Source organism: Triticum aestivum, chromosome 5A (genome assembly GCF_018294505.1).
Source record: "Triticum aestivum cultivar Chinese Spring chromosome 5A, IWGSC CS RefSeq v2.1, whole genome shotgun sequence".
Lineage (NCBI taxonomy): Eukaryota > Viridiplantae > Streptophyta > Magnoliopsida > Poales > Poaceae > Triticum > Triticum aestivum.
In genome coordinates, this window is record NC_057806.1 from 13060238 (window position 1) to 13083118 (window position 22881).

Here is a 22881-nt window from a genome sequence, read left to right on the forward strand (position 1 = left end):
GAGTTGCCTCACGCCAACAGACTTCCGAGAGATGACGTCGAAAAAGTTGCATAGGCCAAATAGGGTTTCACGGACGTGCGCGTCCATGATCCCACGGATTGCAACTGGAAGTATCTGCGTCATCAGCACGTGACAGTCGTGAGACTTCATCCCGCTGAACTTCAGCTTCGCTGGGTCTAGGTATCTGCTTATCTTCCCCGCGTAACCGTAAGGAAGTTTTACTCCTACGAGGCAGGTGAAAAACTGCTCGATCTCCTCCTGACTTAGAGTGAAGCACGCGGGAGGGTAGTCATTTCCGGTCTTCTTGGCCTTTTTGCCTTTGTGACGACTTTCCGTGTCCTGCTTCGCCTCATCATCATCATCATCATCATGATCATCATATATAGCGTGAAGCTCCTGCCTGATGCCCATTGATTTCAAGTCTGCCCTTGCTTTCGGCCCATCTTTGGTCCTCTCTGGCATGTTGAGCAGGGTACCAAGCAGACTCTCGCACACGTTCTTCGTGATATGCATGACATCAAGGCTGTGAGGCACACGGTGGATCTTCCAGTACGGCAAGTCCCAGAAAACAGACCTCGTTTTCCATACCTTCAGCAGCGGCTCTGGCGCCTTTCGCTTCTTTCCCGGCTCTGGCGCCTTTTGCTTCTTTCCCGGCAGTGGGCAGTCTTTCCAATTTTTCAACAGCTCGTCTATTTCCTCGCCGCTCCTCGTACGCGGGCGTCCTCGGGGTTCGGTTTCACCATCAAACAGATCCTTGCGTTTTCTCCATGGGTCATCGTCGCGAAGCCACCTTCGATGTCCCATGAACACGGTTTTCGAAGACCCGGGATCTCTATCTAGCTGGCGATACGTTGTGTCATCCATGCACCTGACGCATCCAGAAAATCCGTGGACCACCTGCCCCGCGACATATCCGTAACCGAGATAGTCGTGCACCGTCGTGAGCAGCGCGGCTCTCATAGGGAAATATTCTTTCTCTGCGGCGTCCCACGTATTGGCTGGCGTTTTCCACAGCGTGTCAAGCTCCTCTTTCAGCAGCCCCAGATACAGATTGATGTCGTTCCCTGGTTGTTTCGGTCCTTCAATTAGCATACTCATGTGAATGTACTTCCTCTTCATGCACAACCAGGGGGGAAGGTTGTACATCCACACAAACACAGGCCAGGTGCTATGTGTGCTTCTCTGGCTGCCAAACGGATTGACTCCATCGGTGCTCGCGCCCAGCACGATGTTCCTTGGATCATTCCCAAATTCTGGGTCTTCGAAGTTCAACGCTTGCCACTGGCTCGCATCCTTAGGGTGACTCAGCATCTTGTCTTTTTTATCTATCTCCGGATCATTTGCGTCATCTTCTCGCTTCTTCTCCTCCCTATCCGCGTGCCAACGCAGGAGCTTTGCTACCTTAGGGTCCGCGAAATACCGCTGCAGACGAGGAGTGATCGGAAAGTACCACACCACTTTTCGAGGAGCTTTCTTCCTCTTCTTGTATCGAGTGACGCCGCACACCGGACATATGGTAGACTCCGCGTGCTCATCCCGATAAATGATGCAATTGTTCATGCACACATGGTATTTCACGTGCGGTAAATCCAGAGGACACACGATTTTCTTCGCCTCCTCCAAACTGGTCGGGCACTTGTTCCCCTCGGGAAGACGTTCGTGCCAGAATGACATGTTCTCGTCGAAGCATGCGTCGGTCATTTTGTGTTTTACCTTCATCTCCAGAGCCATGAGCGTTACTTTCAGGCGGGTATCCTCGGGCCTGCATCCTTCATACAATGGAGTAACCGCGTCTAACTCAAGTTGATCCATCTTGGCTTTCTCTCGGGCGGCAGCTCTTGCGTTATCCGTCTGCTTGAGAAGCAGCTCTTGAATATGAGGGTCCTGCACCCAGCCCATCGATGGTCCAGCGTCGTCTGCTCCGCCGGCATCATCATCTTCATGATCATGCCCGTCGACTGCTCCGGCATCTTCCTCATCATCATGTCCTGCATCTTCTACATGATGACTGTGTACAACATCACCGTCGTGATCATCTCCTCGGGATTCTTCGTCTTCTCGCCCGCCCGAGCCGCGGTGGTTGTCTTGCTGCCCTTCCTCATTTCTTGCCCGGCCCCCATGGACGACTTCGTAGTCATCTTCATCACCTTGCCACCGATAGCCATCCATGAAACCACGCAAGAGCAGGTGGTCCCGCACCTGCCCGGATTCCGGGTCCGCAATAAGGCTCTTCAGCTTGCATCTTCGACACGGACATCTTATCTCCGTCTCGTTCTTTTGAAGCATCTCGGCCTTCGCGGACCTCAAAAACCTATTCACGATGCCTTCGGTCATCATGCGGACCATGGTCGCCTGCGGGGTAGAGCAAAACGATATTTTAGAACCAAGAAAAAATTTGGCATGACTTTCCCTAAAAATAGGACCAAAAAGAATGCTTAATGCCAAAATTCTCGCCGAAACGGAAATGAATCAACATTCCGGCAAAATATTGGCAACTATCGAATTTCAAATACCGGTACACCTCCAAACACAAACACATATGCAACACCACAAACATATGCAACACCACGAACATACATAGATCTAGCTAGGCCATAAAAAGTGCATGTGCACATTGTTGTAGGGAGAACAACATAAATATAGCTTCCCCCCTTACTTACCTATCAAAACAAGGTAATTTAACCACTTAAATTGAATGAATCTATGGTGGAAATGAGGTGAAAAAGAGGAGGCACCCGAGACAAGGAGGAGGTGGAGAGAATGAAGTGGGGAGAAAGTGAGTGTGGGTAGGAGAGGCTGTCCAAAATATCTTGTTGCTGCCCACTTACTAATGGCGCACCAACTCTAAATGCGCCATTAGTAATCCAGGTTACTAATGGCGCACCTCCTGGTGGTGCGCCATTAGTAGTTTTGCAAAAAAAAAATACTAATGGCGCACTGTCCCACAGTGCGCCATTACTAGTTTAAACTAGTAATGGCGCACGGTGGAACAGTGCGCCATTAGTAGTTTTGCAAAAAAAGGGAATAAAAAATATAATAAAAAAACAACATTAGTGGCGCACTTTCCGGCTGGTGCGCCATTACTAGTTACAACTAGTAATGGCGCACTGTATCTGGATGCGCCATTAGTATGTTTGGACAGGCGCACTAGTTAAAAAAATTGATACTAATGGCGCACCCTGGGCCAGGTGCGCCATTAGTAGTTTCAACTCTAATGGCGTATCAGTAGGTGGTGCGCCATTAGTATATACTATATACTAATGGCGCACCGCTTGTCTGGTGCGCCATTAGTATCAATCCCATCTATAGCCCTTTTTCTAGTAGTGATGCCTTGACGGCTCCTGCCAGCTATCCCGTGGATGCTATCACGGAGTCCCAAAATTGCCACCTTATGACGCAATGGATGAATTTGAAGGTCAAGGCGGTTGTTGGCTCTATTTATCCTACTGAACCCGGTGCAACTTTTCACTGCCGACCGATTCCAGAAGGATATGCTAGGGTGATGGTGGATGAAATAACGGAGGGATTTGAGGACCTCCAGCTTGACCACCCTACCGGTGAAGGGGAGACTAGGCTGGGGTCTGCTCTGAAGACTCCATGCCTATGGCGGAAGGAGCTCATCAACCTTCCGAACTGGACACCTCCGCCTCCTCCTCCTACTCCGGCAAGTCAGGGCACTCCGCCTCCTCCACCGCCTCCTCCTCCGGCGAGTCAGGGCACTCCGCCTCCTCCACCGCCTCCTCCTCCGGCGAGTGACGATCAGGGCACTCGACCGGCTCCTTCTCCAGCGCGTGGCGGCATCCCCCTCCTTCTCCGCCTGCGCTGACGCGCCCGAGCAGCCAGCCTCCTCCTTCTCCGCCTCGTCAGCAAGGGTGGAAGAGACCTGCCGCCGCTCCGGCTGCTCCGGCGCGTCGTAGTCCTTCTCCTCCGCCTCGTAAGCAAGTAAAGAAGACAACCGCTCCGTCTGCTCGGCCGGCGTCTAGCAGTACAGCCAAAGGCGGGAGGACATACAGATTCGGTCCTTCTCTGAAGACTCCAGAGAAGTTACCATACGAGAGGACCCCGGAGGAGAACGCCGAGATCGCGCGAACCGAAGTGGATGACTGGTTTCAAGGGTTGAAAGCAAAGAGACATCCACCTCCGGAGGAGAAGGTAGATCCGGTGAAAGCGAAGCGCACTCTGGCTGCCCTGACAAAACCACCCAAGTCTCCGCCGAAAGGAAACTATGAGCGCATTATTGGAAAGGAATTTGCCGAAGCGGAGCGGTCGGGAAGTACTGTCAGTGATCAAAGGCTGAAAGAACGACGAGCTGGGAAACAAATTGCCCAGCTCGGCGAACAAGCGAAGCAATCGTGCCCCCGCTCAAGGTGCCTAGCGACAACGTCGTTAATGATCCGAGGATGGTGCCCGGTTATAGCAATCTTGCCGATTACCTGCCCGACGATGTACATTATGAACCCATGGAGGTGCAGATACAAAGATACGAGTACGGGAAGCCTCTCGTCAAAGATGAAAGATCTCTATCAACGATGATGCGAAGATTGCATGATTGGTACTTGAAAATCTGCAGAGACTCTGGGGGGAGGAGTACTTTGTATGTGAAAGTTAAAAAGGAGCATGACCTCGTTGGAATTGAACTGTTGCCTGTTCCATTTGAGGAGTTCTTTCAGTTTTTCAATCAATTGGCCCTCGATAAAATAACGGTCACCTGCTACTATCTGTAAGTAGTACTACTTCTGTCATTAAGTCTCTCTATATAGCTCAGCTCTTTCATTGCATGTATTTATAATCATCCTCACTATATTATGCAGATTGAAGATCGCCGAATTGAAGAAAAGACAAGTCGGTGATATTGGGTTCATTAACACATATCTCATAGATGCAACTCAGGTTAAATTTCATGCCGCAGATACCGAGGCCAACTTGCTACGTTCGTTGGTAATAAATGAAAACAAAGATATAATACTCTTTCCTTACAACTTCAAGTGAGTGTTACTGCCTTGTGCGTATTCGGTTTCCCTTATATATATATATATATATTAGTCAAGGTTATAGTAATGTAATTGATGAGCTATGCATATGTGTACAGTTACCACTATATTCTCCTAGAGATTAAGCTTGAGCAGGGACTAGTAACTGTCTTAGACTCAAAACGAAAAGATCCCCAGGACTATGCGGACATGACTCAAATGCTCGAGAAGTAAGTTAAATCGATCATTATCCACCATATCAGCAACTTTGTTCATTTCCTGATATATCAAGTAGTTGTTTTCTTTGTCTGGCAGGGTATGGAAAAAATTCTCCAAAAAAGCTCCAGGACTCCCGAAGAAGCTGCAATTTAGACACCCGAAAGTAAGTACTATAGTAGCATGTTCCGCACATCTCCTATTGATTTGGCATTCTTGCTTATCAGTTTGATTGACCTCTATTTCTTGTAAAGTGGTTGTGGCAGGAAAAAAGGAATGATTTCTGTGGATACTACGTTTGCGAGTCCATCCGCCACACGACCTGTGAGCGGGGCTACACTGACAAACAATATGAAGTATGTAAATAACAACATTCACAATTTTATTTTATTACCATCATTTGTGTTGAGTTTCATTCATTTATATATATATGTATTGACCCCCTTCTTCAAATTAGATGTTTCGGAAGTGGGATGAACTCCTAGCACCAGCTCGCATGTGAGCAATTCAAGAGGAATTGGCGGCATTCTTTCTTGACCACATGATCGCTGAAGACGGAGAATACTATGTGGACCATGAGTCCGTATGATTATATTTGTAAGAGATAATTATTGTATATATGTAGCCGGTAGTGTCGGATAGATATACGAGAACTTGTTGTTCAACCAATCTCTCGGAGAAGGAGAGGTGATCGATATCACTTCTTTCTGTATGCATATATGTTCATGACGATCTTCTGTTTCCTTCGTTTGCTTACTAGCTAGCTAGCGTGTCTAGTCCTCTCTATACGTATGTATAGTACGTAGCGTCGACCAAGCACGGACATAAGAGAGGACACTTCTCTCTATTAATTATAGCTAGCTAACACAATATATGAAACACCTAAATTAACCCCCAACACCCCCCCCCCCTCTTAAAAAAAATCAAAAACCCCAGCCACAGAAATGCTGACGTGTGGATGCCTATTGGTCCCGGTTGGTGCCACCAACCGGGACCAAAGGGTCTCCTGCCTGGGCTCCGCGCACAGGCCACGTGGAGGCCCATCAGTCCCGGTTCTGGATTGAACCGGGACTAAAGGGGCAGGGCATTAGTACCGACCCTTTAGTCCCGGTTCAGGAACCGGGACAACAGGCCCTTTTTCTACCAGTGCTTACAGTGTTATGGATTGACAACACTAGCTCTCAATTACAGGCTTGATTTGAGTACAAGAATGGGAAGGAACTAGGGTTCGGAGGAAAAGGGGAAAGTGGTAGCCGTCGTCGTCGCCGTGATCCACTGGATGGTTCTGCCTCTGAAGGCTGGGGCTTAAGTAGTCGCCGCGTGGGCCTGGACCGCTGTCACCAACTCCAGGCCCAACACTCGCTTGTTGGCCACGCATGCACGTTTGGGCCGTGCACCGTGGGCTGGGTCATCTTCAGGGACGCTGACATCCAGACCCTCCAAAGTCCAAACAAGCCGAGAGTTCTGCTCGTAGAGGCCCAGCGAGAGTTCATGCACGCCGAGAAGATGATGGAGCCTTTTCCGTCCCTGAGGGCCATACCTGCACCTGCTTCACCTGACTCCTGACAGAAGGACCCATCAACATCGAGCTTATCATTACAGGAGAAGCCTTCTGCCGGTTAGGACTAAGAGCAACATAAAGGACTCATTGATTTTTCTTTGTTCCTTCTTGATTTGATTGATGATGACATTCGGTCGGTGCTGCCATGAGTGCCATCGCCATGACTCTCCAGTCAAACATTCGCACTGCTACACTACACGTGTATGTATACTCGCATGTGTGTGCGCGTGATGAAGACACGCTAATGAAGACATGATCCAACAAAGCTACCCTCCAAAGCGATGGATCCATTGAACCGATGGATGAGCGCTAAGTCAAGGTCTCGTCACATCAAATCACTCCGATGAGTGCTAAGTCAGTCAAGGTCTTCGTTATAGTACTAATCACTTCAAGCATCGATCGGTCCTTCCTGGTTTGTTCCTTTGCCACCTTGGCCCATTTCTCTCTTTCTTCGCCTCGAGCCTTTGTAACAAGTTTTGTTTCTTTATATTATCCAGAACCTTGACGGCCTACTTGATCATACTCCCTCGGTCCGGAAATACTTGTCCTCGAAATGATTCGAGGACAAGTATTTCCGGACGGAGGGAGTATCAACCAGTTCCGCCGGCGGCGGGGGTTCTCATCTTGATGCGCAGAGGTGACGGTGCGGGCCGAGGCGGCCTGGGCCTGGAAGCGGCGCTGCTGCGCGGCGGCATGTTGGAGCCGGTGGGCACCGACGTTGTAGTGTGACGGACGACGTGGCGGCGGGTCACGCTCGGGGGCAATGACGGCTGATGTGGCGGTGTGGACACTGCTTCCTCAAGCGGCACGCTGCGGCGGTTCACCTCTGTCATGTCCCTTGTCTGGTGGTGGTAGAGGTGCAACAGAGGAGGGCCAAGGATTAGGAGGGAGGGGGGGGTGGCGGCTAAGGGTGTCCTCCTCTGTTGTGGAGCTCAGCTTGTTTTGGTGGAGGCACATCAGTAGAGGTCGAGTTCTCCCTCCTCTTTGGCGGCGGTTGTGTGACAGGTGACACGCGTCTTTGTTGTTTGGTTGTATGTCGTCACGGAGGCATTGTGGGGGTGAAAACCCTTTTTGGTCATGTCAGGCCAACGATGGCGGCGTCTATGAGCGTTGTCTCCTTCAAGAAGACGTTGTCGTGATTCTTCGATGTCCTCCGTGTTGCTCCAGGGGAAACCTGGATCCCTGGATTGGACGGTGGCGATGCTCCGGTGTCGTCCCCTTCCTGGATGCGCGGTCTTGGAATACACGGTCAGTCGTATGCAACTTCATCTCTTTGCGGTGACTCGCTTACGCTTGATAGCTCTAGAGACTTTTAAGTCATGCCCTTTTCTTTCTACCTGCTGTTTTGCTTGAAATAATAAGTGGTAGTGTAGTTGTTCTTCAACACCCTTGTATCTTATTTTTGAGTGCATGTGTTGTGGTGTTGAGTTGTACTTGTGGAGTTGTATAGTGGTCGATGCTTTAACTTCATATCTTGAAATTATAGAGCTCCACACGTGTGGAGTACGTATGGAATTGTATAGTGGCCGATGATTTATCTATAAAGCGGGCCACAAACCTTTTTCAGTATCATATCAATGTCATGGAATAACAGAAAAACACTGTGATCAAACGGTTGGCGGTTGGCGATGATCGCGGCTTTAGGACGCTAGTCCTTAAAGCACGTGCATGAGGACGACAAAAAATAATTCTTTTCTACGGCCTATTCCTCCTCGGCAATCGCCGTTTCACCTTTATCCATCATATTGCCGCAAGAAGACAAAGCGACATCTTTCTTCCCGTCCCTCCTTTCTTCTTCCGCCTTCATTCTCGTCGACCGCCACCATGTTTTTTAGCGCTCTTTTTCAAAGTCTACATATTTATATATGTTCCTACTCAAAACCATTCGTTCGATATCCTTTTTTTGGGGTTATTTGTATAGCTACCTTAATATTTGGAAGTGGTAACTCAATGCTAGAGTGCACTAGTAGCTAGCAGAAGTAATAGGGAGTCCACTCAATTAAGTTTGCCAACGAAATCAATCGGGTGGAAAGTGTGGGAATGTGTCCCCACAAATCCGGCAGCACGCACGCGTTTCCGTCGTGGCCACGACTCCCCCCCCCCCCCCCCCGATGACACCGACACGTGGGCCTGGAAGCGGCACTGATGCACGGCGGCGTGTTGGAGCCGGTGGGCACCGACGTTGTAGTGTGACGGGCGGCCTGACAGCGAGGCATGCTCGGGAGCAATGACCGCTGATGTGGCGGTGCCACCAGTTCTGCTTCCTCAAGTGGTGCGCGCTACAGCGGTTCACCTCTGCCATGTCCCTCGTCTGGTGGTGGTAGAGGTCAGTGGCGGGGGCAGGGGGTGCTGGCAGGGGCCAAGGCCCCCCCTATGCTCTCACAAATACATCTATATGTACTCCTAATCTTTCATTTTTCAGACAAAATTAGCTAGGTTTAGGTGATTTGGCCCCCTCTAACATTATATAACATGTTCTGGCCCTCTCTATATTTAGTTTCTGGCTCCGCCACTGGTAGAGGTGCAACAGAGGAGAGCCAAGGACGGGGCGGGTTGCGGGTGTCCTCCCTGTTGTGGAGCTCAGTTGGTTTTTGTGGAGGCGCATCAACAGAGGTCGACTTCTGCCTCCTCTTCAATGGTGGTTGTGTGACACGTGTCTTCGTGTCTGGTTGTACACTGCCACAAAGGCATTGCATGTGGGGGTGAAAAACCTTTTTGGTCCTGCCATGCCGACAATGGCGGCATCTATGAGCGTTGTTTCCTTTTTAAAGGTGTTGTCATGATACTTCAATGTCCTTCATGTTGCTCCAGGGGAAACCTGGATCCCTGGATCGGGTGGTGGCGTCACTCCGTTGTCGCCCTTTTCTTGGAAGTGCGGTCTTGGAGTACACGTCTAGTCGTATGCAGCTTCATCTCTTTGCGGTGACTCGCTTACGCTCGAGAGCTCCAGAGACTTTAAGTTGTGCCCTTTTTCTTTCTACCTGTTGTTTTGCTTGAAATAATAAGGGGTAGTGCAGTTGTTCTTCAACACCTTTGTATCTTATTTTTGAGTGCATGTGTTGTGGTTTTAGCTGGTTGTGGCTTTTTTGTTTTGGCCGCGTGTGGCATTGGTTTCTTTATGATATTTTGAGAATGCTCAAGGAGACTTTTGGACCTCTTTGATTTTTAATAAAATGGATGTGTGCATCAATGTGATGCAGAGGCCGGGGGTTATGCCTCCTTTTCTATAAAAAAATGTGTTGTGGTGTTGAGTTGTACTTATGGAGTTGTATAGTGATCGATGCTTTAGCTTCATATCTTGAAATTATATAGCTCCACGTGTGTGGAGTACACATGGAGTTGTATAGTGGCTGATGATTTATCTATAAAGCGGGTCACAAACTTTTTTGGGTATCATATCAATGTCATGGAATAACAGAGAAACACTACAATCAAACGGGTTGGCAATGACCGCGGCTTTAGAGCCTGAGAACATGTGCACAAAGACGACAAAAACTAATTCTTTCTACTACCTATTTCCCCTCGGCAATCGCCGTTTCACCTTTATCCCTCATGTTGCCGTGAGAAGACAAAAGCGACATCTTTCTTCCTGTCCCTCCTTTCTTCTTCCGCCTTCATTCTCGTCGACCGCCACTATGTTTTCAAGCGCTCTTTTTCAAAGTCTACATATTTATGTATGTTCTATTCAAAAACCATTCTTTCGATATCCTTTTCTTGAGGTTATTAGTATGCTAGCTAGTTTAATACAATTAATAATTAATTATCTGGAAGTAGTAGCTAGCAGAAGTAATATAGAGTCCACTCAATTAAGTTGCCAAGGAAATGGAGTGGAGAGGCGTGGGAATGTGCCCCCGCACGCGTTTCCGCAAGGAAGCCACCCAACCGACGTACCGCCGGCCGTATCCGCTCCGCTCCCCGTATAAATTGCCGCCGCCATCCGCAGCCAATCCGCCCGCAACCTCCCATGGATCGAATCCCCCCCAGCCCCCAAAACCCAGCGGAGCGAGCCACCGCCATGGACTCCTCCGACGACGAGTGGGTCGTCCTCTGCACCGACAACCCCGCCGACTCCTCGGACGACGACCGCGGCGTCCTCGCGCTCCCCGCCTCCACCTCCCCCCTCTCCCTCTCCTCCTCCGACGACGACGAGGACGACGACGACGGCCTGCGGTCGGCGGGGTCGGAGGAGGAGGACCCGTTCGAGGTGGACGAGGACGAGGACGCGTCGCCGGGGCAGCGGCTCACGCGGCCGCTCTCGGGCATGTTCCACCACACGCCCTCCGACTCGGTCGCCTACGCGGCCTTCGACCCCGTGCGCAGCGCCAAGCAGCTCATCCCGGACCCGGCCTTCTCCGCCTTCCCGGAGCGGGTCTCGGTGCTCGCCTCGTCGCGCGGCCTCGTCTGCCTCCGCGGCTGCGCCACCGGCTTCTACTACGTCGCCAACCCGCTCACCTTCCGCCGCGTGCGCCTCCCGTACCAGAACCGCGACCACCGCCTCGACGCCGACCCGGCCGTCGTCATCACCTTCGAGGACGACGAGGACGCCGCCGGCCAAGTCGGCCTCGGCGCCGGCTTCCGCCACTACCACGTCGTCGTCACCTACCAGGTCCACGACGGCGTCTGGGCCGTCGAGTCTTTCTCCACCCGCACCTGGGACTGGCGCGTCGGGGACGACATCTGCGCGCCCGAGACGGTCGTCGCGCAGTCCGGGGTCGGCGCGCGGGGACGCGCCTTCTTCCGCACCACCATCGGCCACATCCTCTGCTACACCCCGGAGACGGGCTGCGTCGACCTCATCCCCGCGCCCCAGGAGGTCGAGGACCGCAAGGACTGGGAGATCGGCGAGATGGAGGGCAACTTCAGCGTCGCCTGCGTCGACCAGGCCACCAAGGAGGTCGCCGTGCTCTACATGGTGCCCGGCGACGGCGCCGACCAGGTCACCTGGGCCTGGGCGGGCCAGTTCCACGCCAACAAGATGGGCTACCATGACAGGATGACCCTGCTCCGCTCCCAGGGCGCCGCTGAGGTGGTCATGTGGGATCCTCTCGAGCAGCTCGTGCTCGCCGTCGACTTCGATGGCAGGGTCACCCGCTCCATCGGCCCCCTCTCCGGCGGGATGTACTACTCGGATTTCATCCCCTACGTCAACTCATACGCCGACATCTACAGGTACTGCTCGGACCAAATTCTACTATGTTCTGCTGTATGAGTACACTTGCAGTTATTAGATCGGTTTAATTCAGAGATGCAGTTAGTATGTTTCTGAATTCTGATGTGAATGTCCACATCTGTAGAACTGTGCTCTGTGCATGACTAGTAGATCGATGGTGATATAATCATGCATATTGACTGGATATATACGCGTTGACTATTCCTGTAGTTTTCTGATGTGCATGTTCATTAGAATCCACTGGATCTTTACACGCCTAATTTTTCAAGTGTGGATATCTATTGTCTGCAGTGTTGTAGGTTTTTGATGTTGATACAATTTCTTTGGTAGACAAGCATAGAAATATGGATTACCATTCCTGAAACTTGAGCTTAACTCCCCTCTGTATGTGAAACACCTATGCATGACTAATTCTGCACAGCAACATGTCAGTTCTGTTCAATTCTGATTTCTGAATATTTCTGATGTGAAAGCATAACTAGATCAGTAGGACTCTGCATGACTAAATGCTGGTCGTGTATGATATCTGCATTCGTACTGTTTGGTGGTGTTGACTGTTTTCTGTAGTTACCTGAATTTTATGTTTATTTGGATATTATTGGATCTGTTAATCAGTGCCTACATGTTAGATTGGTTTGATTTTGAGATGCAGCGAGACTTTGATGTCTCTGCTTTCTTATGTGAAAGCATGTCTACATCAGTAGAACTTTGCATGACTGTTTTTGTAGATCGATGGTGGTATCAGCATGCATATTTTATTGACTAGATATATACGTGTTGACTGTTCGTCTGTTCCTTAGTTTTCTGATGTGCATGTTTATTTGGATCCACTGAACCTTTGCACGACTAATCTTTCAAGTTTGTATATACATTGTCAAGTTTTCTGAAAGTGTGAGTCCACAATATTGAGAAGTAATTAAGTTTCCTGTAGTTTTCTGATGTGAAAGTTTCCTGAAATTTGAGCTTTTCTGAACTAATTAAGAACTCAACTCTTTATATGAGTAGATATATGGTAATGTTTGCTGCTCAGCAACATGTCAGTTCTGTTTAATTTCTGATACCTTGATGTTTCTGGTGTGAAAGAATATCTGGATCAGTAGAACTCTGCATGACTAATTGCTGGTCGTTGGTGATATCTGCATGCTTACTGACTAGCAGTGTTGACTAAATAAGTGTTGATGTTTCTTTGATGTGCAAGTTTATTTGGATTCATTCGAACTTTGCACGACTAGCACTTAAGTTTGGATTTATATTATTGTCCTGTTGACAGTTGGACCATGGTCTTTAGGTTTCTTGTGTATCTGATGTGAAAGCATATCCGGACCCTTAGAATTTTCCATGAAAATTAGATCAATGGTGATATCAACAATTCCACATGCATATTGACTAGATATGTGTTTACTGTTCCTGTAATTTTCTCATCTGCAAGTTTCCTTGGATCCATAGAACCTCTGCACAGCTAATTTGTCATGTTTCTGATGCGAACCTGCATGTGAAATGATGCAAACCTAAAGTCAGTTGGATATGGCTAAATGGTGATTTTCAAGTTTGTTTGGATTCATTGCACCTTTGCATGACTAAATGTTAGGCTGATGCAATTTTGTTTGGTAAACAGCATGGAAATACGCACTAACTTACCTCAAAGTTGAGCTTGTCTTGACTCATGACTAGGTGTGTAATTAATAACTGAACGCGCTTTATGACTAGATGGTGATGCTAGACTAGACGTGTTGACGTATACTTGCTGTCAATTGGATCATGCTTCTTTATGTTTCATTGGTCAGCCTGTCCATTTGCTTGTGGAATGTGGGTCTTGACTCGAACTTGCTGTCAATTGGAATATTGGATCATGCTTCTTTAGGTTTGATTGGTTGGCCTGTCAATTTGCTTGTTGTCGTCGCTTTATATTAAAACTAGCTGATTAGGTTCCTCTTTTAACCTTAGTATGCTTTTTAGTTCTGTTTTGTCAAGCTGATATGGACAGTACTGTTTAGTTTTATACAATGGTTACCCAGAAAGTTGGCCTTTCTCTTTGCAAAAAATACATTGAACAGGGGCCTGTGCTGTTGAACATGTTTATGTAAGTTTGACAATGTTATTTTTTGTATTTTTCAGCGAGGAGGAGGTGGGTTCTGTGTTCAAGACGAATGATGAAGCCGTGACGTACAAAGTTCCACAGGCATCCGTCAAAGCAGAAATTGATTCCAACTAAAATCTGTAAGCATCAGCACAGCACAACCTGCAAACATCTGGTTCTTTGTTTTTCACTTGCACAATGCCATCATCCTCTGTTGCTCCATGCTGACCTGTGTCCTCTGTTGTATCAGCTTCCAAGAAAGGAAAGGATTTGCTGATGATGGAGAAGGAATAATGAAGCTTCCAGATCTGTGCAGCATAAGGGAGAGCTATGTTCTCCCTTATTGCTACCTAGTAGGTGTTTTTGTCTGCCATGTACATACATAGTTGGTTAGATGCAGACTGCCCCCGTCTGTCTGTCGTGAATCAAGTTCTTAATTGCTGAATTGGAAATTATCATCTGGTGCCTGCGTGATGCGCCATTTTAGCAAATTCTGGATTTTTTTCTTGTTCCATTGATTAGCATTGTTTCGCTCAGTTGCTTGCATAATTGCTGTGTTGAAGTTTGGCTTGAGTTTGTGCTGTCTTTATTGCATGGTCTGAAATTGTATCTTGTCGATGCATTGTTCTGGATCCATTCTGCTTTGCGCTCCCGGTTTTCTGGTTGCAATCTTGTACTCTAAGTGAAGCTTTGTTGAAGAATATCAGTATGTACAAGTCCAGCACACGGAGTATGTACAAGTTGTATGTTCTGTCTATACTGCAAATTTCAATATGCTCTCCTTTCCTGTAGTACATCGTGGCTGCAACTATAAAGCCTCGAAATTCAGAAATGCAATGCATATGCTAATTTTCCTTAATCGGCCATAACAATTGGCCTAAGCCATACATACCTATCAGAACCTACATACATACATGCACCCTGACTGAATCACCACTAGATACATGAACACTGAATTTTTGGGTTCTGCTCTGCTTTGATTTCCTCCATGCTGGCTTCGACCATGGCCTATCTGGCACATGGCATAAATTAGCACCTGCAAGCATACTTCCCATGGCTGTAAATAATACTCCTTCTGTAAACTATATAATATAAGACCTTTTAGATCATATTAGTTTACAGAGGTAGTACAGAGCAGCAGTAACATCTGCACTTACTGACTAATCAAACTCTCACCCTTGCCCTCGAGATTGTTCCCATACGCAGCGCAATCTGCGTATGCTGCTGCATGTACAACCTGCTTCTAATTCCTTCATGTTGGTATTCCAATGCCGACTGAAGAAGCATCGTGCCTCTGCTTGTTCCTTCTTGCTTGGTCTTGGTCCTAAACTAAATACTTGCAAGCGATTACTGAATTTTCGTGTCATCTGCATTCCTGTACTCCATTCTGACAGAACTGAAAATTCTGAAATGGGATGCAGATAGTAATTTCTATCACAATTCAGATGCAACACATGGTACGACTCAGCTAGTATTTCGTCCACCGCCACCATTAGCCTAGCTTATACATAAATAACAATGCTATTGTTAATACATACTTTCTAAACTACAAACGCCATAAGGGAAAGAAGAAAGGATTTTATCTCTGTGATAAGTTGTTGAATGACTTCTTAAGAAGAGCAGTACTAGTAAGGAAACCTTGAAAACTTCTCCCCAGCAATTTCACCAAGTGTATTTCCTGCTCATCGGCCAAACAACAAACATGGCAGCATGAAACTATTTTTTTTCCTAATAAAAAAAGGAGGGGTACTTCAATTGTCAGTTCCTTCATATGAAAAACACGACAAAATACCTTCAGTTTATTTCAGCAGAGCAACACCAGAAGTAGTTCAAAAACACGACAAAATACCTTCAGTTTTTTCAGTTCCTTCATATGAGAAGCACGACAAAAATACCTTCAGTTTATACTTTATACCCTGGTGGCATTGCATCACAAGTTAAGGGCCAGCCAGGTTAGTACGTGCATAGTACTCCTTCCGTCCCAAAATTAGTGACTCAAGGTACAAAGTTGAGTCATTAATTTTGGGACGGAGGGAGTATAGGGTAAGCTAGCGGAGGTTCGTTCCCCTACAGTTTTCAGTTTTTTTTTTCGAACCATGATAGTTATCAGTTTACAGTTTGCACATCCGCATGCACAAAAAAGGCAATGCATACACAAGAAGAAAAAAAGAGAAAGAACAACTCATTACAGATCCAGCCAGAACCCCTCCGGTGCTCGGTGCTCGAAGCAACGTAGGCCTCTGGCCTCCAAGCATCTATTGCCTGTCCGGTGGATCTCCGCCGAGCTTGCCTTCACCCTGCATCGGCCACCTGCTGAGCAAGATCCAACGTTGGTGAGTTCGTCCGGAAGGTGTTCGGGCTATTACGTACAAGCCCTTTTTTGTTTTACAATCAAATTTACATTGAGATTTGACATTCTGCACATCAAATTTGGATGTCAAATTGATTGATCCATTTTCTGTATCCAATTGCTGAGTGTTTGTGAATGATTAGACAATGAGTTTTTTTAATCTACTGGACAGTGAGTTCTTACGACATAATACATGTAACTATGGTATGTGAGCAATTGAGCTACAGACTTGTTTCAAGAATTCGTCCGGTTGACCAGTTAACTTGTCGATTAATCCCTACTTGTAAGGTCACCGAGTAGCCGATAAACTGATAAATCGTCCGATCAATTGATTAAATGGCCGATTAACTTGCCAATTAGCCTATTAATCCCCTACTCACCAGCCAACCAAGCGTTAACGATTGTCCGCCATCACCGCAAATGCGGTCAAAAATCTTACTCCTGTTGTGGAGGTGCTGGCACCTGAGAGATGACATGTTACGACACAACGGCAAAGAATCTATCTTGGGCTCTGTACAATTCCTAAAGAAATACGCCGAGGAATTAGTTACAGCGGCAATGGCTGATAATGTGCCCAGGATTGGAGAGGCCGATAATACATGCTGCATACGGGGACAAAGCATGACGCAGCTTTCCAAGCCGATTCAGGCGAATCCGCTGCTGGAGCAGCCGCCAGGGACAGCTTTCCAAGCCGATTCAGGCGATTCTGTCCTGAGATTTCTGTAGAAGCGCTAACTGAATTTCGGTGTGCTCTGCTTGGCATCCTGAAATTCAGAAATTGGGATGCATATAACCTCTCCTCGACGCCACCCAGAAATTCCCATGGAACTCAGAAGAACATGGAACATGGTTACAATTGAGTTCTTTCACCATAACCATTATCCAAGCCATCCAAGAGAAAAAGACTGCATACTTACTACATCTACCCTGGCTAACATGGAAGGAAATTCAGAAATGACAGTGCTCCCCGTTGATGAAACACATAACCACAGGTCGCTCCAGCCACAGCAGCTCTTCACCGTAAACCATCAGCACCTAGACACGATCCCAAGCCATCAAACGCCGGTGGATCCGAACCCGCCCTCGCCCCTGACGGTGGCGTCGAGGTCGTCCACCTCGGCGACGTCCGGCGTGGCGATCCTCTCGACGACCAGCTGCGCGACGCGGTCCCCGGGCTTCACGGCGAAGTCGGCGTCCGAGTGGTTGAAGAGGACGACGCCGACGGGGCCCCGGTAGTCGGCGTCCACCACGCCCGCGCCCACGTCGATCGAGTGCTTCCACGCCAGCCCCGACCGCGGCGCTGCAGCAGCAGGAATTCCGTCGAACACGTTAAGGGCACGGCAGATGCGAGGCGGCGGGGATCGTCAAACAGGAGGGTGAGGGGAAGGGGCGCGTACCGATGCGCGCGTAGGTGCCGTGCGGGACGGCGACGCTGAGGTCGGTGGCGACGAGCGCCTTGCCGCGCGCCGGCACCACGGCCTCCACCGCGCTGGAGAGGTCGTAGCCGGCTGCCAGCGCGGAGCCGCGGGAGGGCAGCACGGCGTTGGCCGACAGCTTCTTCACCTTGAGCAACAGCGGCGCCGGCGAGGGGGCCGCCGCCGCCTTGGGCTGTTCCTGGACGGGGTCCGCGGCGGCGGTACCGTTGGTGGCGGCCATCGTCGTCGCTGCGGCGGTGAGGGTTCTTGATGGGAGGAAGAGGAGGCGGCGGGAGATGGGGTCGGGGTGGGGTGCGAGGTGGAGGGGAGCGCGCCTGGTAAATAGGGGTAGCGGGGAGCGGAGGAGGCGGGAACGGGTGGCGCCAACGCCGAGCATTCCCGCCATTGAGTTTGAGCGGAGGAGACGGGAACGGGTGACCGACTTTGGGCATCTTCAAGATCCCTCAAACCGCCCCTAGGACTTGTCTGGATGCGCGACGCAAACCGGACGCAAACAGAGGGAGGGCTTTGCAGAAGTTTAGACCGCCGTCACGTATAACTCCGACGACAACAACGCTTTTGCTGCAACCACGGACGGTGATGGCCTTGACCGTCTCTGGTGAATGTCGGGAGAGTCCATGGTGTCACGAGGCAGAAGGAGCGCATGACACGGTGTTGCGAATCTGTGATGTCGGAGTTTCAACCGGCAATGCCGGGGTGCGGGGGAAGGGGGTATGATGTTGCAACCCATCGCCGGAGATGTGGGGGAAGGCCGGTCATGAGCTACATTGGTGCATACAGGACGTTGCGGCCCATCGTCGGAGATGCTGCAACTGTGTATGCTAGGACCTACAACCGCATACGCTGGGGAGTTGCAACCAGCGACATCGAAGCTGCTAGATGCTACAAGAGATGATACTACGAAGGGCATGAGATGGGGGTGACGTGACATGCCGAAGCTAAGGACCACCGCGTGGCATACAATGAACGCGGCAAAGCTACAACCTACACAGCAGCAAGTTGGAATTGCGTGCCAGGCGATGCTGCGACGGGGAAGATGGGGATGGTGGCACCATTTTGGCGATGCTAGAACCGACAGTCGGGCACGCTAGGACCGGGCCCCCGCGATGCCGAAACCAACCGTCGGCTATGCTATGACCACGAGACAACATTTGTTGCGACCGAATGAATCGTCCATGGCAATGTGTCAATATGCGGCGGCGGCGCTTTTGCAGCCATGGAGAACGAACGTCATGACAATTCATGGTGTCGTGAGGCCGTGGACGGTGAATTGTGGTGTTGTGAATCTGTGATGTAGGAGTTGCAACCGACAATGTCGGGGGTTGCCATGAGGCCAACCATGAACTGCATTGGCGCATACAGGATGCCGCGACCCGTCGTCGGAAATGCTACAACCGTGTACGTCGGGATCTACAACCGAGTAGGTTGGGGAGCTGCAACCAGTTTCGCCGGAGCTAGAAACAAAGGTGTAAGTTTGTACAGCTATGGTAGGGCTGCATACCTGGATGGTCCATTAGGAGAGTGGTTCATTCAAGCGTTGAGCGTGCCAAAAGTAGCATCGACTCAATTCAAAGATGATGCTTGCACGTGTCAGCACGATGAAAGAATCATTTTCAATTGATGGGCGGTAAGATAGTCGAGGGAACTAGTGACAGTTGTAAAAAGTAGAAACAGGAAGGTGAAAAAAAGGAAAAAGATCGCGCCAGGTAGGGGTCGAACCTACGACCTTCCGCTTAGGAAACGGACGCTCTATCCACTGAGCTACAGGCGCTTATTTGCTCTAAGGGATGGTGCAAATGTGGTTACTCAGTTAGTCGGACCCGTTGTGCATTTTTATGAAGTAACCAGTGAACATTGTAACAGCTATAACGATTTTTTTCCCGTGATATAAAATTTTCGTTTATTTATCTACACGTACACCCGACTGGAAGCATGCTTCTTACGTGACCGCTAACCACCGGCCAAATCAGACTGTCAGGCTTAGCCACCGTTTAACTAAAAAAGAGTTCAGTTGGAGTGCAAATCGAAACAGGAGCAGTAAGCTTGATACAAAGCGGCCAATCTTTTCAAGACATTCCCTGTCAGTCTGATACATTCAGGCTATGTTCGGTTAAACCACTCCTGGAGAGGATTGGGGAGGTTTGGACGGGATTGACGTGGATTTTAGCTTATTGGGGAATGAATCCTTCCCAATCCTCTTCAAAACTCATGCAACCGAACAAGCCCTCAGGGAGATGCTTAATCAGAACAAATACAATGGGTTCAAGTCAAAGCGGATGTTGAGTTGATCTTGCCCAAAGAAGTGTCTGATTCTGTTGTTATGTGCCCGGCGAAGCAAACCGCATGGTCGACCGCGGCCCGGCGGATGTATTTTTACTCACCAGGGGAGAAGATTGTGACACCAATATCGTTTGGTCAAAGAGCCGCTGCTTGCAAGTCATCGATGTTTCGGACTCTTGGATGAAATGATGAAATAGGATGTTCGAGTCTGTGCGACATCATTCCCCGGCTCGTCGTGCGGTGTTTGAGCTGGAGGGTATTCCACGTCCAGCAAATCTATTCGGAACAAGAAAAAAACATTGGCAACTTTTCAAGTTTCTTGCGGAAATGATCGTATTTTAAATTGACTGATTTGCTGGCGCAAGCTCGAAATAGCAAATCCTTACCGTGATGTTTTGTTTTTCTCCAATATCTTAGGGTTTACTATGGGGTGAAACTAGTACAGAAGAAGACATATTTAAACTTGTAACAATGGACGTTTGACATCCTTATGCGTGAGGTAGGTGAGTATATATAGCGTAGGACTATGTATAGTAGTATTTGTCAGCTAAGCACACAAATAGTGTTGAGCAAGTCACCCAAGAGGCCAAGAACCGTTTCCTTGCTTTATCACGCGGGTCAGCGCTGCAAAAATGATGTGACTGTCCTACTACCTATTTTTCGTTTCATCTTGCAAAATAAAACAAGATGAAATGGTGAAAACTTCATGAGTTGATTAATTGAAATGTCATCCGCATGAAGAATGGTGAGGATTTCTAAGATTTCAACTTATCCACTAGATATTGATTCCTTATCTGTGTTATAAGTCCTGATCATTGCCAACAGTCTTCATTGCCATTTCGCAAAAATAAAAATAAAATCTTCACTGCCAATCCCTGATCAACTCATGGAGAAATTTGTATTCCTAGAAGTGGCGGCTCTTAAGCTTGTGTGGCCGAAGAGAAAGGGAAATAGAGAAAGGCTGTTGAGATTCTGTGTGGAGTTAGGGCAACTCTAACCGATCCTCTAAAAATAGAGGAGTAAACCGGCGGAGTAAACCTTAGTGGAGTAAATTTACCCGTTTCTAGCCGACCCCCCAAACTTAGTGGATTAAAAAAATTTGCCATTTGCATCACATATTCAACCACCGAAACACATTTCCTTACTTTTTATGTCTTCATTGTTGATCTGCGGATTCTTGAGCTTCAACACTTCTTTCTTCTTCGATTTTGAAGAAATAGACGTTGCTTCTTTAGTAATCTCATCTCTAATCTCCTCTCTAGTCTCATCTCTAGCCTCAATTCTAGCAACGAGTGCACGAACGATGCTGGTGGATCAATGTATTTTTCTTTCTAATACCAAAACTTGCATCCATCCTACACACATAGATGAGCAAACAAGCACATAGATGAGCTACCGAAATTGCGTCGAATCCGGTGAACCACCGATTCAAAACAAGCACATACCCCAACATTTGTGCACTTGAAGAACACCCATCCAGAGTGTTGCAGCGTGGAAGAAACTCGGTAGGGTTCAGGTTGGGGTCAAACCTACGACCTTCTGCTTAGGAAACAGATGCTCTATCCACTGAGCTACAGGTGCTCCTATGCCTAAGAGCATCTCCAACAGACGTGCGCAGGCGCTGCGCGCTAATTCTTTTTACAACGTGCACAACTACTGTTTTTGCGCCCGAGTAGACAGTTGCTTCACCAGGCGCTGCAAATTTTAGCACGCCGCTGTAGCGCTTTAGCAGGCGCACTAAAATACAACGCGCTGTTTGAAAGATACACATAGTATATTTCAACCAACATAGACATAGTCATATTTCAACCAACATAAACATAGTCATATTTCAAACAACATAGCATATTTCAACCCGCATAGTTCATAGCATAGGTAGTAAAAAAAACGATACAAAAGCCCGCGGCTAACTACTCATCGTCCTCCTCCTCCTCCTCCGACTCGGTGGTGTCCTCCTCCGACTCCGACGTCGAAATGAAGGCGTCAATTCACCGTTCATCGTTGGGGTCCCAAGTCGACGCCTTCCTCGTACGCCTGTCCTCACGATAGGCGGCTCACACCGCCCTCCTCTACGCATAGAATTCACGCTCGTTGACGACGTCCTTCGGGAAGCGTTGGCGCCATACCGCCATGGCCTCCTCGTCCATCTCAGTGATGCCGACACGGCGCTCCCGTCTCCGGTTGTCGTGACGGTCCTCGTCGGTGACAAGCCGCGGGGGAGGCGCGAGCTCCTCTGTCCGCTCCCGCGTCGCCACCTCGGGGAAGTTCATCTCCCTATGAGGCCGTCGGAAGGGCCACGCCACTGCGTCATACATGACGGCGGCCTCATGGGCGGTGTCGAATGAGCCAAGGCCGAGACGCATCTCACCGGACCGGATCTCGGCGGAGAAGGAGCCGGAGGGGCGCGCGCGGACGCCGCGGTAGCCCGAACTTCCCCGGCGGCGTGGTCACATGGTGGCGCGGCAGCTGCGAGGCAAGAAAGGAGGCGAGAAAGAGCGGCGAAGAGGGCGCGCACGGACGCCGCGGTAGCCCGAACTTCCCCAACGGCGTGGCAGCATGGTGGCGCGGCGGCTGCGAGGCGAGAAAGAACGGCGGAGAGGGCGCGTGGCGAGGCAGAGCGGTGGAGAGGACGTGTGGAGGCGCGCTGAATTTATTGCACACCCCCGCTTTTCCCGTGCGCCCTTTTTTTGCGCGCCACTTTTTCCCGCGCCCATTCGGTAAAAGCCCATTTTTTCGCGCGCGCGCGCTTTATTTGGCACGTCTGTTGGAGATGCTCTAATGAATGGTGAAAAATTGTTTATACAATGAGATTATATTTGTG

The 22881-nt window shown here is 49.1% G+C and overlaps 2 protein-coding genes and 1 non-coding gene across 3 annotated transcripts; 1 reads left to right on the forward strand and 2 right to left on the reverse strand.

Moving 5' to 3' along the window:
• Positions 1 to 10573: 10573 nt before the first annotated feature.
• LOC123102014 (uncharacterized) lies at positions 10574 to 14530 on the forward strand. The gene is made up of 3 exons (XM_044523267.1): positions 10574 to 11916; positions 14033 to 14134; positions 14245 to 14530. Exons 1-2 carry the CDS (start codon positions 10712 to 10714, stop codon positions 14127 to 14129), a joined length of 1302 nt encoding a protein of 433 aa, XP_044379202.1. The 5' UTR covers positions 10574 to 10711; the 3' UTR covers positions 14130 to 14134; positions 14245 to 14530.
• A 2643-nt stretch (positions 14531 to 17173) lies between these two features.
• Positions 17174 to 18202, reverse strand: LOC123106345 (deoxyuridine 5'-triphosphate nucleotidohydrolase). The gene is made up of 2 exons (XM_044528544.1): positions 17742 to 18202; positions 17174 to 17644 (listed from the first exon to the last, which is right to left on the reverse strand). Exons 1-2 carry the CDS (start codon positions 18163 to 18165, stop codon positions 17400 to 17402), a joined length of 669 nt encoding a protein of 222 aa, XP_044384479.1. The 5' UTR covers positions 18166 to 18202; the 3' UTR covers positions 17174 to 17399.
• Positions 18203 to 19478: 1276 nt separating this feature from the next.
• TRNAR-CCU (transfer RNA arginine (anticodon CCU)) lies at positions 19479 to 19551 on the reverse strand. The gene has a single exon. It is a non-coding gene; the product is annotated as a tRNA-Arg (tRNA).
• Between the last annotated feature and the right edge of the window lie 3330 nt (positions 19552 to 22881).

Excerpts from the sequence above, each read along its gene's own strand:
- LOC123102014 (XM_044523267.1), top strand. The coding sequence starts at position 10,712 with ATGGATCGAATCCCCCCCAGCCCCCAAAACCCAGCGGAGCGAGCCACC. Across the intron at positions 11,917-14,032 it reads TCATACGCCGACATCTACAG|CGAGGAGGAGGTGGGTTCTG; the intron begins GTACTGCTCGGA and ends TGTATTTTTCAG.
- LOC123106345 (XM_044528544.1), bottom strand. The coding sequence starts at position 18,165 with ATGGCGGGAATGCTCGGCGTTGGCGCCACCCGTTCCCGCCTCCTCCGC. Across the intron at positions 17,645-17,741 it reads CGGCACCTACGCGCGCATCG|CGCCGCGGTCGGGGCTGGCG; the intron begins GTACGCGCCCCT and ends CTGCTGCTGCAG.